The sequence below is a fragment of the Ascidiella aspersa genome, chromosome 3, assembly GCF_963924565.1.
Source record: "Ascidiella aspersa chromosome 3, kaAscAspe10.2, whole genome shotgun sequence".
Lineage (NCBI taxonomy): Eukaryota > Metazoa > Chordata > Ascidiacea > Phlebobranchia > Ascidiidae > Ascidiella > Ascidiella aspersa.
This window is the reverse complement of record NC_139449.1, coordinates 33,568,194-33,588,258: the sequence shown is the minus strand read 5'-3', so window position 1 is coordinate 33,588,258 and position 20,065 is coordinate 33,568,194. Positions and strand designations below refer to the sequence as shown.

Here is a 20,065-nt window from a genome sequence, read left to right as displayed (position 1 = left end):
TTGTTATCGTCATATGGAATGACAGAATTTAAAAATCAAAAAAATTCATAATGGCGCAGCATCTAGCTGAAAAGCGACATTAAGCGACTCTGCTTGTTAATAGGTTCTTATCATCAAGAACTTTAAATTGTTATCGAGCATAACGCAGGCTTAACATCAAAAATGCATCAGATCTAATTTTGCCTTCGCAAAAATACCACATCAGGGTTTGTATTATGCAGGCCAATGATACCATGTAAAATTGCGATTTTGGTTTTCAAAATATGTTCTTCACTGTTTGAATACAAAATTTTTGTCAGCTCGGGGTCTATGCTGCATTAATTGTCTTCCGTTAAATTAGCGCTAAATTTTGGCAAAAATAATATATCACGATCAGAGACTGTATTCAATAGAGCGATTTAAAGAGAGCAGCAGTTTACCAAATGAAGTTTTTAAACTACGACGAACCAAGCAGAAGAACAATAGTTGCTAGGTCCTCCGAGCCAAGACGAGCCAGGCGAAGGAATAAAAGTTGCTCGGAGCTGCTTCGCAGCTATATCTCTATAGCGGAAGCGATCCTGTCCTCCGAATCTCTTCCTTCGCTTGACGGGCTCCTCCCTGGCACATCCTCGTCTTCCTCCAGGAAGAGCACGACCCTCATGCATCCTCTGGTCGCCCACCTCTGCAAGATGAATCGGGAGAACAGGAGCAGACAAGTAGAGGAGGTGGTGTTGTGCGATTTAAATTGCGGAATGTTAGTGTATTTTGGTGCAAGTTGAATTTTAAAGTTTGTAAATCAAATTGATGTTTTATGTTTTTTTTACCTTTTTCTGTAGAAACAAATTTCCCCCAATACCAACTTGCCTTTCTCAGGAATATATTTTGCATTTAATTATAGGATGCAACAGTTTGTGGAAGCCAGAAGCAAGATCCGTTAAAATGAACGCCAGGGCATTGCATCAGTTCTAAACAATCATAAAAATGATTAAAACGATTTAACATTATATACAATACATTTAACCTCTAAATTACTCTATTAGTCTGAATATTTTATTGTAAATTTAATTCCAAAAAGCATAACAAGAGTGTTTAAGCCTACGTTTACACCTTTCCGTTTAAACAATTTTCACATAAGAATCTAACCTTTAATTTCCAAGTCGATTTTTTCATCGACTTGAAAAAAAAATGTTTAAAACTAAGCAAGTTTATAGACAATACATTTAACAAATTATTATTTAATAATTAATATTTTATTACAAATTTAAATCATTTTACATTCCAAAGCACTACATGGGTTTTTGAGTTTAGATCTGGCCGTTTAAGCAATTTTTACACAAGAATTTAACCTTTAATTTTGGAGTCAATTTTGTGCTCAATTTTTTCCAATCCATGGGACTGATCGGCCCCGAAATTCCTGGAAAGCCCCTCGGGCTTCTCCGCCCTGGACGTCCTTGAGCACCCCTCATGGGTTGTTGAGTTTCCCCCGCACCGCCTCCGGTGCTGGATCGGCCCAGAAATTCCGAAATTCCATATTCGGGTTCATGTTCTTTCGTTAAAATTATTCGGTTCAGTTCCAGTTGGGCTCCTTAAAATCTTACAAAAAACGGTTCAGGTTTGGTTACGGTTCGGTTACGGTTCTGTTTCGGTTCGACTCCCTGAAAAAAAGCCAAAATAATGGGAAAAGGCCTCGTTCCTATAGATATGCTTACAATTATTTAAAAAAATATATAGTGGCTCACTCATGGGCCATGGACCAAGCTTGTGAACCACGGTACTAAACCATCCCGAGAATGATGTGGTGCTAAGAAGACGTACTTGTTAGGGCCGACTGTCGCCTTCACTAAATTGCAATGGTGTTGCAACTATACAGCACTGATCCTTAAAACGTTTTATTTTAAATGTGTATTCCGACGACCTAGTTAAACGGAAACATTACCTTTCGATGATATGCTAAATTGATATACGTAATTATTAAATCATTAGTTATAAAGCGAGTTATGAGCACACTGACACGTTATGGGTCAACATAATATGTAATTAACAGGAAACAACTTGATGACCACCCAAGAACGATTTGGCATTGGGATTACATATTTGTATTAAATATGACGCTAATCGCCATTTAATCAAGGTCATTTTAAAGGTCAGGCTACGTATGGGTATTTTACAAATGCGACTTATAAATTTCTGGGTAGACTAATTATATCCATTGTAAAGTTAATTTTAATTTAATTTAAAGCGATTGTTTAATTTTCACTTTTTTGTCCTGACTTGCTGACTCAAAATATGTGTTTATTTTTTAATTACTTCGAAATGCGTGTATCAACAACTGAATACAGTTGAAATAGTAATTAGTATTTCTTCTTGTTTGTGCTCCATGAATGTGTGTTTTTGCAGTTTTGTTCGATTATTTTTCTATGCTTGATACAAAAACCTTCCTACATTGAAAAAGGCTTTGGCGATTAGGAGATGTGTAGTTGTTACTGATAAGTAAATCGCTTCAAGAGCTGCATTTCATCGCAAACCGTGGGTAACATACACAAGTTAATTTAGCATTACTACCGCCTTAGTATGAAAAGAATAGTGAACATATCATTTTACATCAGATATCAACTTCGATCCGATAACATCGTACATCACTTGCTTTGGGTATGGGTATAACTAGATTTTAATCTGTACGAATAGCAATCAGTAAACTCCTTGTTGTGCACGGGGCAACAGTGGCGGGCCTCTAATGTGCTGGCAACTAACAGTCGACAGAGGCAACTGGCAATTGTCACAAGTTGGGATTCTTCTTGCAAACCTCACAGCGCCCCTGGCGTATTCACGGTCAAAGGAAAACAGGGATTTCGAATAAAAACGACTTTCCTCGCTCTAGCATTTCACAAAAAGGTCACGAAGAGCTGCGTTGACCTTTAATTAGTGGTATTTTGAGATAGCTCTGTTTAAAAAGCTCAAATATTCGAACAAATTTGTTGAACTACCGTACTGTTGTTAATTCAGTATCAATTGCTTAAGCCTACTTCAATTTGTCGTTCAGTGTTGCCTATTGGGTGTAACATTAATAAATTGCTGCATTTGTCTGAAAAAATCTCTTTGATTTGTGATTTGTCTTATAATTATAACTAACGTAACTAGATCTTGCCAAGTTAACGATAAATAAATTAGCCTACGCAGCAAAGTTTATGGGAAATCCCCATAAAATTGACAATTGCTGCTGAACCAAAATGCTGAGTCACCGATGTACAGCTTGTGGAATTTCTGTTTTGAAAATGTTTTCGTGAACCTTTTATAATTTGTGGAAAGGAAAACTAAGTAAAAGATGAACAAAAACGCAACTTAGAAAAGTGATAGTGATTGCATGACAAACCACTTTATTAAAATTAAAATTGAAAAGAGAATAAATACAATGCTTGGCCCTCCTGTACCCAAACAAACGTGCACACAAATTCCTTTAAGAAAATCATATGCACCTTCCACAGAATATAATTGGCATCCTGAGATGTAGAATGCACCATATTGAAAAGCACTGTTCTACACCAGCACCGTATGTCATTTGTGTAATAACATCAAGACGGTAAGTACAGGTATTACACAAATTTAGAAACACTGTTTTAGGATCAGCGTCATGAATAATATTTAAAAAATAAGATTGTTTTACACTTAAATATGACCAGGATGTTTTTTTCAATCAAATAAGAAAAACATTAAATTGGTAAGAAACAGAAAAAATGTTGCCATGCCTCTACTATAACACGTATATACAATTAACTATATTACATATCGGGGTATTATTGTACTTTTAATACTTTACTATTTTATTATTTTCCAAATTAAAGGTAAAGATATTTTTCATTTAGAAAGATTGCCAATCCTGATCAGGATAACTGATTTCATTGAGCATTTCCGAGGGCAACTTGTGTGCGACATATATGGGTGCTGTTTTCGATGGCCAATACTACTCTAGATGGACTTCACATAGCACACATTGTGTATATGTACGTTTCAGTTTTAAATAGAAGAATGTTAGCTATGTTTGTTTAAAATATTTTTAATGAATTAATAAGTACGCAAATAATTTACACCTTGTCTAAATGTTATCATCTTAAGTACAAACAAATATTCTCAATATTTTCTATAGCCAGTTAAATAGTTTACTTAAATCTATTGGCGCTGGTCTAGAATCCTATCACTTTTTCACAGTAATAAAATGAGATAAATCAATAAATACGAAAGAATAAATATGATAATAAGACTTGACCCACCCAAACGCTAACTTACAACCAATACAAATATTGTTAGCAATATAAACCCCGGAACAAAAGAGTGGTAGGATTCTAGACCAGCACCAATCCATGTTTTACACCAACAATGAAATTTGGCAGATCTTTCATTTAGGTAAAAATTTAAACATTTCATAGTTGCTTGTTTTGATTAAATAGCTTTATTTTCTGGTACACCATTTTTTTTCATACTTACCTGAAGGTGGTCTTTAACCGGATCACTGTGGGGTTTGTGTCCTTGCATTTTTTTTCCTGGGTAATTGGCCAGTAAAATATTAAAATTATTACCAATACTGACACTACAATTTATTACCCTATTACCTACACTAGAAAAGGGGAAAAGTTGACCTTCTGCCAGTGCGCAGTTATAACCTGGGCCCTACCTCCCTGTGGCGGCACCATCTCCCTTTGGGAATGGTTGTCCGTAGGAGGGCCTGAACCATTACTGACATTTCAGACATTTTGGCCAATGGGAAGAAGAAGCCACTACCCCTTTACCTCTTACTTTGCGTTTACTTTCTTTGCTTTCTTTTAGTTAAAAAAAAAAAATTAAAAAAAACAAAAAAAAACAACATTTTTTTTCATTATTTCAAGATGTTTTCTGTTTTGCAGTTTATACAAATTTTCACTACCTAATTCTGGTGGATATTGAAGATCACAATCTTATCTAATTACTTTCTTCCCTTGAGCTTCACCCCTTTTAACAAATGCTAATTTTTAAGCGACATCAAAATGCTTGGTAATGTTATTTACAAAAGCAGCAAAAATAACCATGTTTACCACTGGCAATAACAAATCAACTTTTTATGAAATATTTGCATTTAATAATATTCTTGTTACACTAGTATAATTTTAAACAAAATAAAATATTAAAATTGCAAACTGAATTATTTAAAAGTCATTTTTAACTATAAGTAACACATTCCATGTTAAAGTTCGAATTTTTTTAATATTTGTGCTTTATAAACATTATCAAGGTTATTTTACAGCTGATTGTGTGATTTATTAAAAACATTCTGTAGGAGGTTATTACTCAAATAAATTTTCTTTTAATTTGTTTATAAATTTCACTTCAGTTGTAAACCTGTCTAGGTAGGGTTTTCACATTGGCCCCTAATTTCACGATTGAAAAATATTCCTTATTTGTCTCAGTTCTGATCGATTTATTGTTGATTTTTAAATGCCCGTAGTAACTGGGTACTACTCAAACATGTAACAAGTATAACTCTGTTTTTAAGCTTTTTTCTTAATCTATATTGATTTTATATGTTTTTGATTTTTTTAATAATTATACTACTAATTTTCTTTGTTTATGTATTTTACTTACAGGAACTGACGATGCCAGAAAAGGTTGAAATATACATTCCTTTAACAAATGTCTGATGCTGATTTTACTCTGGTTTTTTAAATTTGAATTTTATTGTTGAAGTATAACTCATTGTTATTAATGTGCAAGTAGTTTTTCTGCACAATTGCCTAATATTTTTTAATGTGTTTTTGTGTTGTAACATTTACCGAAGTACGTAAACGAATTCGCCATATATTTGTAAAGGTCATTAGCCTACGACGTTGGCATGTTTGATTGTACAAATTTTCTCCTATTAAAATTCGTGTACGATTAAACTTGCGCAAAGGTCCGTGAGGCGAAGTTCCGCAAGGGTACGGAACGTATACGCACGTCGCAGACCGTCGACTTCAGCTGCACGTGGAGAGGTGCCGCCTCTCGCTCATCCAGCAAACCTTCAAGAGCTGTAATCAGCACTTTAAGAGGAGATGCGGCTCCACGCAACCAATGGATGTGTTCAGGGTAAGATTCTAACTGCTCTAAGCATGTTTAGGCGGTTGGAACTTTGGTATTACTATAACCTCACTCGGAAGCCATTAATCATTTATTTACGTTGTATAATCGACATAAAAACGCAAAGCACTTTACTGTCCAACATGCGATGAACTAGTGGCTAAAAATGCCACATTTTTTGTGATGTCATATATTACAAGGCATTTTGATCGTCGGTGTTAGTTTGATGTTTTCATACGACAAAGTGGGACGGGCAATTTGTTGTTGAGATTTCCATGATTATACATGCCAATACTAGATCCTCTTGATGGATTTGTTGCAATGATCCAATAGACCGCTTGACCCGATCCTGATGGACGACCCGGATACCAACGCGCGTAAACACTTCCACCAGTTGAACTTCGTAGCTCTCCATTCTGTGCAGATAAAATGTAGAATTCCGATTTTGATAGCTTGTGTCTTTTACATTCAGTGTATTGTAGGGCAGTGGTCTCCAACCTGTTGGGGTCGCCTAAAATTTTTTGTGGGGTCGCCATAACTCACCATATTCGTGCTCTTTTACTATTTACGTATTTCTTTACAATGACGTCACACTGATAAACGTGACTGAGTGCATCTTCTACATAAAAATGATTTTAGGCTCTTAAGAGCTGCTCAATCAGCTAACTTGACATTTAAGAAAAATTAGTTTCTAAGATTTAGCGCAGCGAGTGTCGCACTTTCGCAAATTGTTTTATTGCGACATTCTTTTATTGAGTTTTAAAAGGACTGGATTTTTAAAAAGTCAAATTTTGTTGTTAACCTTAGGCAACGTGGTTTGCATGTATAATAATTAGGTTTATACTCCTAATTATCAAAGTGGATGCAGCAAAACGCATTTCGGTTAACTCGTTTAAAGTAAAATATTCAACGGTTTCAGCGAATATTTACTTTTGGACTTCGATGCAATCAATGCTCCGACTTCAGACTTTATCTAATTAGATTATTAAATGATACTGATCCGTCTGTTTTCAACCACATGGTTTACGAAGTGGGGTTCATTGCAATAAGTATATTAAAAAACGAAACATCGTAATCGCTTGTAAGTAGAGCATGACATGCGGTTATGCTTATACAAAATGAAGCCGCGTTTGCAAAACATCAGTGGATACTGTGCAGGCGCTACCATCACACTGGATTCGATATATTTTTGAACCAAATTTTTCATGTTTTAAAAATAAATTCATTTGTTAAATATAACTTCCTCAAAGCAATCTTTTTTTGCACATGTGTAGCCACAGTTCTCTGGAATTGTGAATAATTGAAGCATATTCGCTCGTGCTACTTTGTTGGAACTATTTAAAATATTTTTATATTAATATCTGAAACAATATGGGGTCGCAATGCAAATTCCGATTTTATTTTTGCTGAGCTTGGATCGCTTTTTAAAAGGTTGGAGACCACTGCTGTAGGGTATTTTAAACTGCTGTTTGCTTTAAAACAAAATGAAAAGCAAATGCATTAAGGATATGTATTTTTGTGCTAGTTAAAATGTAAATTTATGTAATGCCAATAATAAAGTAAAAGCCACCCACCTCGTATCTTGACGCCAACCAAACGTCCACGAAGTTTTGATTTGGTTGGTCCACATACAAGTTCCATGCACGCTGGATGTACGAATACAGCGCCTCGTACATTTGCTCGCTTTTAATATTAACCAGAGTTCCGTTGTGAAACTGACAAAGATTTTCTGCAGCAACTTTGCCTTTGCCGTCCTTGTAAGATGCAACAGTTTGTGGGAGCCAGAAGCAAGATCCGTTGAATACAACGCCAGGACACTGCGACAATTCTAAAACATAAAAGGTATACTTAATAAGGCAAAATTATATGAATATATATTTCAGATTATCCAATTAACTTTGACAAAAAAATCTAACCTTTAATTTTCTTATCAATTTTTTGTTCGATTCTGTTCCAATCAACAGTTGGTTGTGGTCCTGTGGGGCCAATCGGGCCAGCTAATCCTCTCGGGCCTCTCCGGCCTGGAGGTCCTTGAGTTCCCCTGATGGGTGTTGAGTTACTTCCGGTGCTTGATTGTTGCATCTCGAACAAGCTTCCAATTGGTTTGCACACCAAGAAGTCGTTGGACTGAACTTGTCCGTAGGCGACTGAACTGCAGGCTTGCAGCAAAACTAGAAATGCAGCGCAAAATTGAAGCATTCTTTTGTTGTTGTAGTTTCTCCTTGAGATTGCCTTCGAGGTTGTGTGTCGGTGCTCTGATTCGCCGAACTTTTATAGACTTTGGAAAGACGGGTTTCGTTGATATACCCAACCTTATACGGCGAACTCTCTATTTATGGTGCATGCCAGCTGAAGTTGTTTTGCTCGCGTTGTGAAACGGTTTGCACTCATAAGGTTACGGAATGTGCATTTGCATACGTCAGATCGTCGTTTTACACGTGGGGCCTTATTTGTCGAATTCCCAAGTTTGGGTCAAGTTCACCTGAGGCATGTTCTGCAGTTTAATAAAAAGCTGACAAACATTTGATCACATAGCCTATATTGATCACATTCACAGTAAAGACGTTTGCGCATTGTTTGCTTTTAACACGCAGAACCATTTAACAACCAATTGGTCTCGCAAGTAGCGTATATTGTTGGCTTTGTTGTACCGTACAAATGCCATTAAAACTAACCGAACTTTCTATTGTCAGCATTAGGGTTTATCTTTATAGATTTCCATACCATCGGCGGCAGGTTTTAGCCAGTCGATCACTGCTCCAGTGACGCCTATATTAACAAGTAAAACTCCTAGTTAAAAACATGAGAAACAGAATAGAATCTATTCAAATAAGGAACTGACGATGCCACTTGGCGAAATATTTTTTCCTTCTAAACAAAAGTCTAATCCTGTTTTTACTCATGTTTCTAACTATGAGTTTTACTTTTATTGTCAGTGCATTGGCAATTCTTCAACAGAAATTCCATTAATTCAATCGAGTCACGAAGTCCTACTTTGGTCGCCACTGTAAATAAAATGGCATGGATATGTAAATTTGCGATAAATAACACGATATCCCTTTCGCCATTCAAATCCAATATATCATTTTTTATTGTCTCTTGCTAGTCACGATGTATTCGTTAAACCAGCATAATCAATCTTAAGCCATAAGGTACTCACATAATACATTTGGCAGTCAATTGAACGTTACTAATTACTTTTATAGTTTTTAAGCAAGCTGCATGGCCAAGTTTTGTACCGAATGTGTAAATATAATATCAATGCTTTGCATGTTGTGGCCTAAATCACTACTACATACTGTATGTAGGCCTATATTTTTGGTTCTATTGACCTTAAAATTGGCTATTTTTAAGAGGTTTAGTGCTGTTACGTCAAAAGTTTTAGGTTTTTTTTGTGAGCCAATTGAATTGTAAGATTTTCTTGGTACGTTTTTCTCAGCCTCGCTATTAAATCGGCTTGCTGACGTTAAATATTTTCGGTCGGTTGGCACAAGCCTCCTAGGCCTACACCAGGGCTGCGGAGTCTGTTAAAAATAACCCGAGTCCGACTTCGACCATACAGCTTGTATTTTACCCATTTACCCAACTAACTTAGGGTGGATAATCTACAATCCACTCATATGCGTGTCATAATTGATTTACAGACAATACAAGGTTTACAAATATTTCTCGATTTTGTTTTACTCTTTTACAACTAACATTTTGCCGCCTTTGGACTCGGGTAGTTTTAAGTTGTCTTACTCGAGTCCCGAATTCGACTACAGCAAAACAAACTAACTCCGTCTAGTTCGACTCCGCAGCCCTGGCTTACTCACACTTATAACGTTGTAAGCGCGCCCCTCGAATTTTGTTATCGTCATATGGAATGACAGAATTTAAAAATCAAAAAAAGTCATAATGGCGCGGCATCTAGCTGAAAAGCGACATTAAGCGACTCTGCTTGTTAATAGGTTCTTATCATCAAGAACTTTAAATTGTTATCGAGCATAACGCAGGCTTAACATCAAAAATGCATCAGATCTAATTTTGCCTTCGTAAAAATACCACATCAGGGTTTGTATTATGCAGGGCAATGATACCATGTAAGATTGCGATTTTGGTTTTCAAAATATGTTCTTCACTGTTTGAATACATAATTTTTGTCAGCTCGGGGTCTATGCTGCATTAATTGTCTTCCGTTAAATTAGCTCTAAATTTTGGCAAAAATAATATATCACGATCAGAGACTGTATTTAATAGAGCGATTTAAAGAGAGCAGCAGTTTACCACATGAAGTTTTTAAACTACGACGAACCAGGCAGAAGAACAATAGTTGCTAGGTCCTCCGAGCCAAGACGAGCCAGGCGAAGGAATAAAAGTTGTTCGGAGCTGCTTCGCAGCTATATCTCTATAGCGGAAGCGATCCTGTCCTCCGAATCTCTTCCTTCGCTTGACGGGCTCCTCCCTGGCACATCCTCGTCTTCCTCCAGGAAGAGCATGACCCCTATGCATCCTCTGGTCGCCCACCTCTGCAAGAGGAATCGGGAGAACAGGAGCAGACAAGTAGAGGAGGTGGTGTGGTGCGATTTAAATTGCGGAATGTTAGTGTATTTTGGTGCAAGTTGAATTTTAAAGTTTGTAAATCAAATTGATGTTTTATGTTTTTTTTTACCTTTTTCTATAGAAACAAATTTCCCCCAATACCAACTTGCCTTTCTCAGGAATATATTTTGCATTTAATTATAGGATGCAACAGTTTGTGGAAGCCAGAAGCAAGATCCGTTAAAATGAACGCCAGGGCATTGCATCAGTTCTAAACAATCATTAAAATGATTAAAACGATTTAACATTATATACAATACATTTAACCTCTAAATTACTCTATTAGTCTGAATATTTTATTGTAAATTTAATTCCAAAAAGCATAACAAGAGTGTTTAAGCCTACGTTTACACCTTTCCGTTTAAACAATTTTCACATAAGAGTCTAACCTTTAATTTCCAAGTCGATTTTTTCATCGACTTGAAAATAAAATGTTCAAAACTATGCAACTTTATTGACAATACATTAAACAAATTATTATTTAATAACTAATATTTTATTACAAATTGAAAACATTTTACATTCCAAAGCACTACATGGGTTTTTGCGTTTAGATCTTGCCGTATAAGCAATTTTTACACAAGAATTTAATCTTTAATTTTGGAGTCGATTTTTTGCTCAATTCTGTTCCAATCCATGGCACTAATCGGCCCCGAAATTCCATATTCGGGTTCATGTTCTTTCAAGTTATTCCGTTCAGTTCCGGTTCGGCTCATTAAAATCTTACAAAAAAAGGTTCAGGTTCGGTTACGGTTCGGAAAATATTGACCCAAAACCGGTTCATAAAGTTCCGGTTCGGTTTCGGTTCGACTCCCTGAAAAAAAGCCAAAATAATGGGAAAAGGCCTCGTTCCTATAGATATGCTTACAATTATTTAAAAAAATATATAGTGGATCACTCATGGGCCATGGACCAAGCTTGGGAACCACGGTACTAAACCATCCCGAGAATGATGTGGTCCTAAGAAGACGTACTTGTTAGGGCCGACTGTCGCCTTCACTAAATTGCAATGGTGTTGCAACTATACATCACTGATTCTTAAAACGTTTTATTTTAAATGTGTATTCCGACGACCTAGTTAAACGGAAACATTTCCTTTCGATGATATGCTAAATTGATATGGTAATTATTAAATCATTAGTTATAACGCGAGCTATGAGCACACTGGCACGTTATGGGTCAACATAATATGTAATTAACAGGAAACAACTTGATGACCACCCGAAAACGATTTGGCATTGGGATTACATATTTGTATTAAACATGACGCCAATCGCCATTTAATCAAGGTCATTTTAAAGGTCAGGCTACGTATGGGTATTTTACAATTGCGACTTATAAATTTCTGGGTAGACTAATTATATCCATTGTAAAGTTAATTTTAATTTAATTTAAAGCGATTGTTTAATTTTCACTTTTTTATCCTGACTTGCTGACTCAAAATATGTGTTTATTTTTTAAATACTTCGAAATGCGCGTATCAACAACTGAATGTAGTTGAAATAGTAATTAGTATTTCTTCTTGTTTGTGCTCCATGAATGTGTGTTTTTGCAGTTTTGTTCGATTATTTTTCTATGCTTGATACAAAAACTTTCCTACATTGAAAAAGGCTTTGGCGATTAGGAGATGTGTAGTTGTTACTGATAAGTAAATCGCTTCAAGAGCTGCATTTCATCGCAAACCGTGGGTAACATACACAAGTTAATTTGGCATTACTACCGCCTTAGTATGAAAAGAATAGTGAACATATAATTTTACATCAGATATCAACGTCGATCCGATAACATCGTACATCACTTGCTTTGGGTATGGATACAACTAGATTTTAATTTGTACGAATAGCAATCAGTAAACTCCTTGTTGTGCACGGGGCAACAGTGGCGGGCCTCTAATGTGCTGGCAACTAACAGTCGACAGAGGCAACTGGCAATTGTCACAAGTTGGGATTCTTCTTGCAAACCTCACAGCGCCCCTGGCGTATTCACGGACAAAGGAAAACAGGGATTTCGAATAAAAACGACTTTCCTCGCTCTAGCATTTCACAAAAAGGTCACGAAGAGCTGCGTTGACCTTTAATTAGTGGTATTTTGAGGTAGCTCTGTTTAAAAAGCTCAAATATTCGAACGAATTTGTTGAACTACCGTACTGTTGTTAATTCAGTATCAATTGCTTAAGCCTACTTCAATTTGTCGTTCAGTGTTGCCTATTGGGTGTAACATTAATAAAATTGTTGCATTTGTCTGAGAAAATCTCTTTGATTTGTGATTTGTCTCATAATTATAACTAACGTAACTAGATCTTGCCAAGTTAACGATAAATAAATTAGCCTACACAACAAAGTTTATGGGAAATCCCCATAAAATTGACAATTCATGCCGCACCAAAATGCTGAGTCACCGATGTACAGCTTGTGGAGTTTCTGTTTTGAAGATGTTTTCGTGAATCTTTTATAATTTCTGTTAAGGAAAACTAAGTAAAAGATGAACAAAAACACAACTCAGAAAAGTGATAGTGATTGCATGACAAACCACTTTATTAAAATTAAAATTGTAAAGAGAATAAATACAATGCTTGGCCCTCCTGTACCCAAACAAACGTGCACACAAATTCATTTAAGAAAAACATATGCACCTTCCACAGAATGTAATTGGCATCCTGAGATGTAGAATGCACCATATTGAAAAGCACTGTTCTACACCAGCACCGTATGTCATTTGTGTAATAAAATCAAGACGGTAAGTATTACACAAATTTAGAAACACTGTTTTAGGATCAGCGTCATGAATAATATTTAAAAAATAAGGTTGTTTTACACTTAAATATGACCATGATGTTTTTTCAATCAAATAAGAAAAACAATAAATTGGTAAGAAACAGAAATGTTGCCATGCCTCTACTATAACACGTATATATAATTAACTATATTACATATCGGGGTATTATTGTACTTTTAATACTTTACTATTTTATTATTTTCTAAATTAAAGGTAAACATATTTTTAATTTAGAACCATTGCCAATCCTGATCAGGATAACTGAATTCATTGAGCATTTCCGAAGGCATCTTGTGTACTACATATATGGGTGCTGTTTTTGTTGGCCAATACTAATCCAGATGGACTTCACATAATACACATTGTGTATATGTACGTTTTAGTTTCAAACAGATTAAGAATGTTAGCTATGTTTGTTTGAAATATTTTTAATGAATTAATAAGTACGCAAATAATTTACACCTTGTCTAAATGTTATCATCTTAAGTACAAACAAATATTCTCAATATTTTCTATAGCAAGTTAAATAGTTTACTTAAATCTATTAGCTTGGTCTAGAATCCTATCACTTTTTTACAGTAATAAAATAAGTTGTTAAAAGTGGAATTCCAAGAAAGAAAGAAATACGGAAGAATAAATATAAAGCTAATACTTGACCCACCCAAACCCAAACGTTAACTCACACCCTAACCAATACAAATATTGTTAGCAATATAAACCCGCGGACGAAAAAAATGGTAGAATTTTAGACCAGCACCAATCTATGGTTTACACCACAAATGAAGTTTTATTTGGGTTAAAAAACATTTTATAGATGCTTTGTTTCAATTAAGAAACTTTTTCTTAAGCTTTTTGTTATTTTTTTGTTGTTTTAAGATGTTTTTTTCTGTTTTACAGTTTATACAAATTTTCACTACCTGATTCTGATGGATGTCGAAGATCACAATCTTATCTAATTACTTTACTCAGTTGAACTTCATTCATCCGTTTTAACAAATGCGACTTTGTAAGGGAAGTCAAAATGCTTGGTAATGTTATTTGTAAAAGCAGCAAAAATAACCATGTTTACCACTGGCAATAACAAATCAACTATCTATCAAATATTTGCATTTAATAATATTCTTTCTACACTGAGATAATTTAGTGAAAATAAAATATTAAAATTGCAAACTGAATTATTTAAAAGTCATGTTTAACTATAAGTAACATATTCAATGTTAAAGTTCGATTTTTTTAATATTTGTATTTTATAAACATTTATACATGCATAATTAGTATTTAATCAAAACATGTCTAGATGTGGTTTTCACATTGCCCGGAAAAGGGCTTGTAATTTCACGACAATAAAATATTCCTTATTTATCTCAGTTCTAAACGATTTATTGTAGATTTTTAAATGTGCAGATCAGTTGCTGGGTAATAATCGAACATGTAACAAGTATAACTCTGTTTTTAAGCTTTTTACTATATTACTTTTTTTCTTAGTATATCTATTTTGTTAAAGGAACTGACGATTTTATAAAATGTTGAAATATACATTCCTTTATCAAATTCTGATCCTGGTTTTACTCAGGTTTTTAAACTTTGAGTTTTATTGCTGAAGTATAACTCATTGTTATTAATGTGCAAGTATTTTTTCTGCACAATTGCCTCACATTTTTGGTTGTGTTGCAAAATTTACCTAAATGCGAAAAATAATCAGCCATATATTGTGTAAAGGTCATAGCGATTTCGTCAAGTTTAATCATACATTTTTTCTCTTAGTAACATTCTTGTACGATAAAACTTGCGCAAATGTCCGTGAGGCGAAGTTCCGCAAGGGTAAAGAGCGTATATGCACGTCGCAGACCGTCGACCTTCAGCTGCACGTGGAGAGGTGCCGCCTCTCGCTCATCCAGCAAACCTTCAAGAGCTCGAATCAGCACTTTAAGAGAATGTGCGGTTCCACGAAACCGTTGGCTGTGCTTAGGGTAAGATTCCAAACTGCTCTGAGCATGTTTAGGCGGATGGAACTTTGGTATGTAGCAGCTTGCGCTGCTCCATATTATTACCGGCTTAAAACCCCGGCCATCCAGATGAAGCAGGCTGGCCGGTTGTGACGTCGTCACACCAGCCTCTGTGAATTCATCAAATTGACAGCTTATTTGCCTGATCGTGTTTTAGTCGATTGTCCGAGTTTCCTCTTTTTCAAGGCGTCGCCGAATCGAACTGTTATGAATAGTAATTAACGCCATCTGGTATTAAGCATAAAAGGGATTTTGTTTTATGTCAAAAACAGCAGTCTTGCATACTGTTCATTGTGGAGTCCAGATCGCGTACGTTACGGAGGTAATTATTGTACGTATATATCGCAAGTACCTGTAAGTAGGCTACTGTTTGTCGTTTGTTTATTTGCGATAAATATTCTTTCATGGTACTTAAACCCACAGGTATCACTATACAACTTAATCGGAATCCATTAATTGTTTATTTACATTGTATTATCAACATAACAACGCAAACGCTTAAAACGTTCAAAGCACTTCATGCAATAATAAATGCCATATTTTTCTGTGATGTCAGATATTACAAAGCTAAATGTTCTTTGATCGTCGGTGTTAGTTAGCTTTATCAAGGCGACAAAATGGGACGGGCCATTTGTAGTTGAGATCTCCATAATTATACATCCCAATGCGAGATCCTTGTGATGGATTTGTTACAACGTACCAAAAGACCAATTGACCCGAACCTGATGGACGACCCGGATTCCAACGCGCGTAAACACTTCCACCAGTTGAACTTCGTAGCTCTCCATTCTGTGCAGATAAAATGTAGAATTCCGATTTTGATAGCTTGTGTCTTTTACATTCAGTGTATTGTAGGGCAGTGGTCTCCAACCTGTTGGGTTGCTTAAAATTTTTGTGGGGTCGCCATAACTCACCATATTCCTGCTCTTTCTATTTACGTATTTATTTACAATGACGTCACACTAATAAACGTGACTGAGTGCATCTTCTACATAAAAATGATTTTAACAGCTGCTCAATCAGCTAACTTGACATTTAAGAAAAATTAGTTTCTAAGATTTAGCGCAGCAAGTGTCGCACTTTCGCAAATTGTTTTATTGCGACATTATTTTATTGAGTTTTAAAAGTACTGGATTTTCAAAAAGTCAAATCTTGTTATTAACATTAGGCATGGTGGTTTGCATATATAAGAATTAGCCTTTAGATTCCTAAATATGAAAATGGATGCAGCAAAACGCATTTCGTATAACTCGTTTAAGGTAAAATATTCAACGGTTTCAGCGAATATTTACTTTTGGACTTCGATGCAATCAACGCCCCGACTTGAGACTTTGTCGAATTAGATTATTAAAGATACTGATCCGTCTGTTTTCAACCAGATGGTTTGCCAAGTGAGATTCAATGCAATAAGCATGTTAAAAAACGAAACATCGTAATCGCTTGGAAGTAGAGCATGACAAGTGTTTATGCTTATACAAAGTGAAGCCGCGTTTGCAAGACAATAGTGGATAGTGTGCAGGCGCTACCATCACACTGGATGTGATATATTGTTGAACCAAATTTTTTCGTGTGTTAAATACAAATTCATTTGTTAAATATAACTTCCCCAAAGCAATCTTTTTTTGCACATGTGTAGCCACAGTTTTCTGGAATTGTGAATAATTCACGCATATTCGCCCGAGTTACTTTGTTGGAACAATTTAAAATATTTTTATATTAACATCTGAAAACAATATGGGGTCGCAATGTAAACTCTGATTTTATTTTTGGTAAACTTGGATCGCTTGTTTAAAAAAGGTTGGATACCCCTGTTGTAGGGTATTTAAAACTGCTGTTTGCTTTAAAACAAAATGAAAAGCAAAAACATTACGGATATGTATTTTTGTGCTAGTTAAAATGTAAATTTATGTATTGCCGAACAAAGTAAAAAGCCACCCACCTCGTATCTTGAAGCCAACCAAACTTCCACTACGTTTTGATTTGGGTAGTCCACATACAAGTTCCATGCACGCTGTATGTACGAATACAGCGCCTCGTACATTTGCTCACTTTCAATATCAACCAGAGTTCCGTTGTGAAACTGACAAAGATTTTCTGCTGCAGCTTTGCCTTTGCCGTCCTTATAGAATGCAACAGTTTGTGGGAGTCAGAAGCAAGATCCGTTGAATACCACGCCAGGACACAGCGACAATTCTAAAACATAAAAGTTATACTTAACATTATTATATTAATAATTATATTAATATATATTTCAAATTATCCAAATAACTTTGACAAAAAAATCTAACCTTTAATTTTCTTGGCAATTTTTTGTTCGATTCTGTTCCAATGAACAGTTGGTTGTGGTCCTGTGGGGCCCCTCGGGCCTCTCCGGCCTGGAGGTCCTGGACTTCCCCTCAGGGTTGTTGAGTTTCCTCCCGTGCTGGATTGTTGCATCTCGAACAAGCTGCCAATTGGTTTGCACACCAAGAAGTCGTTGGACTGAACTTGTCCGTAGGCGAGTGAACTACAGGCTTGCAGCAAAACTAGAAATGCAGCGCAAAATTGAAGCATTCTTCTGTTGTAGCTTCTCATCTTCCTTGAGATTGCCTTCGAGGTTGTGTGTCGGTGCTGTGATTCGCCGAACTTTTATAGACTTTGGAAAGACAGGTTTCGTTGATATACGCAGCCTTATTAGGCGAACACTCTATTTATGGTTAATGCTAGCTGAAGTTGTTTTGTTCGCATTTTGTTGTGAAGCGGTTTGCTCTTATAAGGTTTCGGAATGTTGTCTGCATACGTCAGAACGTCGTTTGACACATGGAGCCTTATTTGTCGATTTCACAAGGTTCTGTTGAGTCAATTTCCACTGAGGCAAGTTTCTACAGTTTCATGAAATGCTGACAAACATATAAGCACATGCATTGGCATTCACAGCAGGCAAAATTACTGAACTTTATAGTATCAGAGCATTCGTAATTGTTCAAAAGAATTCCATTTATTCAATCACGTCTCGTTCTTTGGTCGCCACTCTTAGTAAAATGGCATGGATATTCTCTTTGCGATAAATAATGCCATACCTCTTCCGCTATATAAATCCAATAGATTAATTGTTGTCTCTTGCTCGTCGCGATGTGTTCGTCAAACCAGCATAATCAATCTTAATCCACGATAGTATTTAGATAATTCGGTGAAATCACATTTCGTAGACAAGTGAAGCCTAAGTTATTGTAACGCTATTTAGTTTACAATTAAGCTGCATGGCAGAGCTTTGTACTTATTGAGTAAATATAATATCAATAGTTTGGCGGTTGACGTTTTTTCACTTCTGTAGTTGATGCAGTCTCTTAACCCAAGTTACGCCTGGATGAGCAATCACGCCAAGTTACGCTTGGATGAGCAATCACTAATCACAATTTTAATTGAATTAAAATAATATACCGTACTTAATTATACGGAAAACAGTTAAAATTTAAGTAGAACAATGTATTTAAAGAATAAGCGTTTTGGTTATACAAACTACACGTATTCCTCACTTAGTCACTGTCAAACATGAATGATTTACAACTATAGATTATTTTTCTTGATTTCACTGTCTCAAACTGATTAATTACGTCATCGAAATCTGTTGTTTCCAATGTTTCTCGTTCAACGCTAAGAATAGCAAGATTACTGATCCTTCCCTTTGATACACGCAGATAAGACAAAAATAAGTTTCAATTTGCTGAACGACCGCTCGCAACTTGCAATTGAAACTGCTATTGTTAACAGAATTTGTAGCGGAATTCGCGGATTCGGAAATACGTCATCTCCATAAAACACAATAAAACCAAGAAACTCCAAAGGAGTGTTTGATAGCGCCTTTGTTCAGTTACTGAGCAGCATTCGGCAATCACCAATTTCAATGAAAACATCGTTGCCAATGTTGTCCGTGTCGTATAAATTTGCAAAATCTGCACAATTACGCATTGCACCCTCATCTGTGTCAGATAAAAGAGTCTTATACGTCCAGCAAATATCCAAATTTATTGTTCAGGTCTTTTAGTCGTGAAAACACGTGTTGACATCTCATGCTGAGGCCGATCAAATACATTCTTCATAACGCGCACAATTTCTTCTTTTGATAAAGCCCACCGCATCTCTTGCCAGTTCTTCAGGCATTCCCTTACGTCGTCTGATTCATTTGTCCAGCTCAATCCCCAGATCAAATGTTTTGTTTTGGCCTGTTATACAGCAGCTTGGCTGATAGCATCACGAAATGAGTCTTGGCTTTTATAGTGATTTTAATGGTTTAGTTTAGTGTTCATTCTGTTTTTTATGATGTCCTATACCAGTGGTTCTAAACCTTTTGTGCTTTGTGGCCCCCTTTGAAAGGCTCTCAACCCTCGTGGCCCCCTGCTTATAAAAATACTAAGTATTTTGTTTAACGTATTTTACTAGTTTTACTTCTTCACGTTAATAACAAATAAAGCCACTAATCAACGAATAAATGCACTTACTAAATATTGTACAAATAAGTCATTTCATTTTGAATTAACTTAGTTAGTTATTACAAATATTGTTCTTCGACGCCGCCAAGGTATTTTTATATTCGACTCTGCTTTTTACTGAACCAACCGATGTCACTACATTCGTCGAGATGATTTCTCAATTTTCGTTTCATT

At 35.7% G+C, this 20,065-nt stretch overlaps 4 protein-coding genes across 4 annotated transcripts in view; 1 reads left to right on the top strand and 3 right to left on the bottom strand.

Annotated features, from left to right (window-relative positions):
• LOC146162608 (uncharacterized) overlaps positions 1-20,065 on the bottom strand; it is an 88,748-nt gene that overhangs the window by 55,512 nt on the left and 13,171 nt on the right. The window lies entirely within an intron of this gene.
• LOC146162610 (uncharacterized) lies at positions 533-18,677 on the bottom strand. Its single transcript, XM_083383550.1, has 4 exons — positions 17,711-18,677; positions 7,635-7,888; positions 5,941-6,081; positions 533-661 (listed from the first exon to the last, which is right to left on the bottom strand). Exons 1-4 carry the CDS (start codon positions 17,994-17,996, stop codon positions 533-535), a joined length of 810 nt encoding a protein of 269 aa, XP_083239676.1. The 5' UTR covers positions 17,997-18,677.
• On the top strand, positions 13,017-15,676 carry LOC146162612 (E3 ubiquitin-protein ligase UBR5-like). Its single transcript, XM_083383506.1, has 4 exons — positions 13,017-13,377; positions 13,651-13,788; positions 14,314-14,444; positions 15,181-15,676. Exons 3-4 carry the CDS (start codon positions 14,438-14,440, stop codon positions 15,513-15,515), a joined length of 342 nt encoding a protein of 113 aa, XP_083239632.1. The 5' UTR covers positions 13,017-13,377; positions 13,651-13,788; positions 14,314-14,437; the 3' UTR covers positions 15,516-15,676.
• Positions 15,793-17,556, bottom strand: LOC146162611 (uncharacterized). The gene is made up of 2 exons (XM_083383507.1): positions 17,362-17,556; positions 15,793-16,211 (listed from the first exon to the last, which is right to left on the bottom strand). Exons 1-2 carry the CDS (start codon positions 17,461-17,463, stop codon positions 16,014-16,016), a joined length of 300 nt encoding a protein of 99 aa, XP_083239633.1. The 5' UTR covers positions 17,464-17,556; the 3' UTR covers positions 15,793-16,013.

Bases quoted from the DNA above. Each gene is read 5' to 3' on its own strand.
- LOC146162611 (XM_083383507.1), bottom strand. From the start codon at position 17,463: ATGTACGAGGCGCTGTATTCGTACATACAGCGTGCATGGAACTTGTAT. The intron at 16,212-17,361 runs GTGGGTGGCTTT...TTATCTGCACAG, and splicing joins GGTTGGCTTCAAGATACGAG to AATGGAGAGCTACGAAGTTC.
- LOC146162610 (XM_083383550.1), bottom strand. From the start codon at position 17,996: ATGAGAAGCTACAACAGAAGAATGCTTCAATTTTGCGCTGCATTTCTA. The intron at 7,889-17,710 runs GTTAGATTTTTT...TTTATGTTTTAG, and splicing joins AATTGCCAAGAAAATTAAAG to AATTGTCGCAGTGTCCTGGC. The intron at 662-5,940 runs GTGCGTATACGT...TTCATCTTGCAG, and splicing joins TGAAGTCGACGGTCTGCGAC to AGGTGGGCGACCAGAGGATG.